Source organism: Antrostomus carolinensis, unplaced genomic scaffold, assembly GCF_000700745.2.
Source record: "Antrostomus carolinensis isolate BGI_N321 unplaced genomic scaffold, ASM70074v2 scaffold49487, whole genome shotgun sequence".
Taxonomy (NCBI): domain Eukaryota; kingdom Metazoa; phylum Chordata; class Aves; order Caprimulgiformes; family Caprimulgidae; genus Antrostomus; species Antrostomus carolinensis.
This window is the reverse complement of record NW_010330452.1, coordinates 5,228-10,261: the sequence shown is the minus strand read 5'-3', so window position 1 is coordinate 10,261 and position 5,034 is coordinate 5,228. Positions and strand designations below refer to the sequence as shown.

The window sequence follows — 5,034 nt, the reverse complement described above, 5'->3', positions numbered from 1 at the left end:
TGCTGAAGACAAGTGGACAGTACTTCTCCAGGGGTAGAGAGTTTCTTGCAGCAATTAGTCCACTGCTGACCTGAAGCCTCCTGCTTCCCTTCACTGAAGGACAGTCATGTTTGATTAGTGACAAAGGAAAGGTCTTCTAAGGTCTAGTCTTGTTCCCAATAAGGGAAGTGGGGTTTTGTCATTATCTTTAAGGGTGCCATAGTAATAACGATAAGAATTATTGTTAAGAAGCATAGCAGTCTAGAAGAGGTTGGGTTTATATGAGATTTCCTTGATCTCAAACTATAAATGTTGCTCTGAAGGCAAAGCCAAATTCTCACTCTACCTTGCTACATTTCCACCCTCTCCATCTTAATTTTCTTGTTTCCCTTTACATCCGTCTACTTCTAATCTACCGTGTGCCACCTTGCTTTCCTCAGGTATCCCACCACACAGCTAACTCGGCCAACAGTGTCACTCTTATGTCACGAGGTCTGTTTTGTTTCTCAGGATGATGTTTAATCCTTTTCCTATATTGATTCACGCTTTTGCTTTTGCGTTCTATTGTGGTAAAGCACTTTCTCACTCCACCTTTCTTTGTTAAGAGAAGAAATCTTTCAGAAACAAACTTTGTTTTATGGTTCCAGGCACTCAGGTAGTTTTCAAAGAAGCTTAGTCTGTGCCAGCCTACATTTTCATTGAATTTTTGGCACTTACTTCCTTTCCAATGGAAAAATGGTAAGTCAGTCCTACAAATTTAAAAAAAAAATGTCACTCTTGAAAGGTTAAAAGAGAACTTCTACCCTGTGTAGTGAAAAAGCTGATCTCTGCCTGGTGAGGCAGCCAAACCAGGGGCATTATCCCAGCCCTCTTTAGTGCAGTCACGTGTTTTTCAACTACAGTGCTAAAGCCATTGGTGGCAACTCCATATTAGTTGAGATGTGGATGGGTAGAAGCGTTTAGCCAGCCACCTGCTTTATTTTCATGTTCTGCCTGAGACTTGCATGTACTTGGTGTTTCTGTGTTTCCCTCAGTGTAACTGCTTGATCATACATGGTTCCTCTGTTGCATTTCTCTGAAACCTTTTTTGGTGCATCAGGCATCATGGTTAGCTGAAAACTGGCTCTTTTAAACATCAAACTTTCATTGCCAGGGCAGTAGAGCTTCAGAAGACCTGTGGGCATGATGCTAAGGGCAGAGCACGGTTTGCCAGCATTTCTGCAGTAAAGATGATGGGGGCTGTAATCAGTCCCTTTCTTATGCCAAAGGCATGTTGTCCCTCAGCTTTCTGTGTAGCTTGCAAGTGTTGCCTCCACTGGAATCGGTTTGGTTGGTCTTCCTTTGTTTCCCCTTCACCCAGAACAGCACATGGCTCTTCCTTTCAGCATGAAGCATATCAGCAACCAGGGTGTGTTTCTTTCTTTGTATGCAGGTTGGGATAAAAAAAGTCTTTGCTGAGGTTCTTCCTTCTCACAAGGTTGCAAAGGTCCAGGAGCTCCAAACTGGGAGGAGAAAGGTTGCAATGGTTGGTGATGGAGTCAATGATTCCCCTGCACTAGCCAGGGCCGACGTTGGAATTGCAATTGGAACTGGCACCGATGTTGCCATTGAAGCAGCGGATGTTGTTCTTATCCGAGTGAGCACGACAGTTTCGACCCATCCTCTTTTATCACTGACACTCCTCTTTTTGGTATGGTATGCTGAAGACTGCACGTGAAAAACTTTCAATCCTCTTCTGTCTTGCAGAATGACTTGCTGGATGTAGTTGCCAGTATTCACTTATCAAAGAGAACAGTTCGAAGAATACGAATAAATCTGATTCTTGCCTTAATTTATAATCTACTGGGAATACCCATAGCAGCAGGTATGTGACTGCCAGAGCTCGGCTTGTCAAAGACAGCAGCATGGGGTTTCCTGCTCAAGGAACCAAAGAGAGGTTCCTAAAGTATTTAAAAATTGTCAGAAGGAGGACAAAATAAATACATTCTTCTTTTTTGTTGTTGTTATTTTGTAGAAAAAAATATTTGTTCCCCAAATTTTAAACTCTTAGGAATAAATTCTTATGTGATGAAATTAAAACCATACTCTTGTTTCACATAGCAGTACTTGGGGATTAGTTTCTCTGTATTAAAACCCAGCTCTAATGAGAGATACCATCCCACTTCTGGGTGCTCCCTCTTTTATTCACCCTGAATCACATTTTTTCTTTCCTACTACTTGCATTCTCTCCACTTCTGTCAAACATTTCATGCTCTAAATTTCTCCTTAAAACTTAGTTCAAACTTTCCTCTTTTTCTTTAGAAGTACTTCTCCCTCCTTTGCCTGGACTATTACCTTGTCTTTCTGTTGCTTTTGCTTCGTTTCGTATGTGCAGAATAGCTGGAAGGGAGAAGTAGTCTTACCTTGTGGCTGCAGTCTTGCAATGGAAGGGACATATTTAAAAACAAGTGAGTAAATATGTATCAATCCAGTTGTGTTTAAGGAGGTCTCAGCAAGTCATGTTGTAGAACTGCTGATCTATACTATGATATGCAGGGACAGAAATGTCTGTATTGGGGCAGGTGGCTCTGGCTGATGTCCATCTGTTTTCTTCTAGGTGTGTTCATGCCTGTTGGCCTCGTGCTTCAGCCGTGGATGGGATCAGCTGCAATGGCAGCTTCTTCTGTGTCCGTTGTGCTGTCTTCCTTGCAGCTGAAATGGCAAGTTGTCTTAAACTAAGGAATTGGGGAACTCTAGGCAGCACTGCGTCTGGGACTCAAGTGAGATGTTACTTTGGGCTTTGTATACCTGAAAGTACCCAACAGTCCTTTAGCTTGGGGTTGTTCTGTCTAATCTTTGGCTCCAAAACAGTCAGATGTCACTATTATGAATATACCTGGACTAAGACCATACTGAGCATTCTTTAACTAGCAGCTAGAAGCGTGACTGGATGCCGTGTGGGCACCTGTGTTGGAGATCTAGTTCAATGCCAAGTGAGGTGATGATCAGCCCTGGTTTTGCTGTCAATATCAAGGGAACAAATTATTCAAAAGACAGTTCTCCATAATGTAGCAGTAGGTATTTTCTAAAAGATTTGTATCTGGTTTTATTTTTTTTGTCTATTTGATTTAGCCAGAGTGAAACAGAGAAGCAGTATATTTATTCTTTTGCACCTTGCTACAGAGAAAGTATCTTGCTCTATTTTTTTTTGGAAGCAAAGAAATTTCTGAACTATAACAAGATTTTTCAAATTCTATTAATTTTTTTTATGCTACATTTTTAGGTGCCCTTTTTGGGTGCAGTCACAGTGGACCTGTTTTTAACAGCATTGTGAGCAGACATCTTTCAAAAATAAGACTTTTTGTGGTGTCTGAAATGAATCCAAACCTTCAAATATTTCTACTGTAGCTGGAGTCTTCTGTAGAGTGTAGTGTAGTATAGTGCAATACAGTATAGTATCAGCTGATACAGGAAATCTGTCACTGCGTCATGATTCTGATCCTGCAAATGCTCAATGAGACCACGATCTAGAATAAAAACTACATACGTGCTCAGGTCTGTTGCCAGAATCAGCCAACAGACATGAGCCACAACAGCCACTACAGGATTTTCATCCTAAAAACTTTCTGTGTGTAGTTATCCAAAGGATGAGGTAAATTTCTATGAAGGGATTCCTTTCTTCTACAATTCCTTTGATCTCGTGCTGATTACATTAAGTATTGGATACCATTGTGGTTAGATATTGAGAAACCCCAAAACATACTTGGCTTCAGACTTATTGAAGCTGTACCATAGTATAATCTGTAGGACAATAATCTTTCTTGAAGCTTCACATCAGCTGAACAGAACTTCAGATTCCAAAGAAGATGATAATACACATATGTGAAGAAGACCATGCCTACTTGTCATTGCTGGGCTTTTTTGGACCTAGAATACATTGAATCTGAAAGTTATTTTTGGGTCATCAAGTCCATTCCCCTGCAGTTATCTGAACCCTTTCATAATTCAGCAAACTCATAATTTTTCTTAAAGAACCTCACTTTGAGAGTCCCTCTTTTTTACTATTGAAATATTTTAATGCTCTGTGACCAGTACTCTTCACCATTAACCTTGCCTCTGAAGTGCAGGTAACATTTATGTTATCGGAAGTTTCTGATTTGTTCTAATGCTGAAGCCACTTCTACACACTGACCTCTTGGTACGAAACATCTTTTATCTTTCTCTTCTTAGTTATAAGAAGCCAGACACAGAAAGTTATGAAGCACAAGCTCAAGGCCACATGAAGCCACTTACTCCTTCCCAAATCAGTGTTCATATTGGAATGGATGATAGGAGGAGGGATTCATCCAGACTGGCTCCTTGGGATCAGATAAGTGAAGTGTCTCTGTCTTCCTTGACTTCAGACAAGCTGCCGAGACGGAATGGTTTTGTGGAGGAGGAAGGGGACAAGTGGTCATTGCTCCTGAATGGAGGAGATGAAGAACAGTACATCTGAAGCAGTGTTTTCCTTTAGTTCACAGAAAAATTGCAACTCAGTTTGATGGGTTGGATGGATTGTGGATTTTTTCAGGTCACCAGTTATTTCTAGTCATGGAAAGAATCTGTGGCTCTATAATGAACTGGCTCCTTTGCACACAATGATTAGTGAAATAATGTAATTTTCATAGTCTAAAAGAGTTTCTCTCTTCTGGATTGTTTGCTGGGCACCAAATTTCACACTTTTCACTCTTTCTAACTTGATTCTTTCAATAGCACAGGAAGCAAAAGTATTTTCAGAGCTGCCAAATATTAATTTCTGTGTCCAATTGAAAATATCCACAGCAGAAGCATCTCAGTTGTCAGAAGCTGTATTTTTACACAGAATCCTATCTAGTCATGTCAGTGTGTATTTAGGATGCATGTACATCTCCTTGGACCAAAAATGCTTCAGTGTTTCACTGACTATAACTCTCTGAAAGGTCTCTTTCAAAGATTTTCATCTGTTTTCAGGTATCACATCCTTTTGATGCACATTTCCATTGCTAAACTTGTTCTGTTATTCCCACTGTTCATATCTTCTATGAGTTGTTATTATGT

General features: G+C 40.3%; 1 protein-coding gene across 3 annotated transcripts in view; it reads left to right on the top strand.

Moving 5' to 3' along the window:
- ATP7B (ATPase copper transporting beta) overlaps positions 1 to 4,453 on the top strand; it is a 30,595-nt gene extending 26,142 nt beyond the window's left edge. For all 3 annotated transcript variants that reach the window (XM_010172909.1, XM_029086184.1, XM_010172910.1), the window contains 4 exons: positions 1,412 to 1,615; positions 1,726 to 1,843; positions 2,576 to 2,678; positions 4,189 to 4,453. In XM_010172909.1, coding sequence (XP_010171211.1) covers positions 1,412 to 1,615; positions 1,726 to 1,843; positions 2,576 to 2,678; positions 4,189 to 4,453 — 690 coding nt within the window. The remainder of the gene's footprint in view (positions 1 to 1,411; positions 1,616 to 1,725; positions 1,844 to 2,575; positions 2,679 to 4,188) is intronic.
- Positions 4,454 to 5,034: the final 581 nt, after the last annotated feature.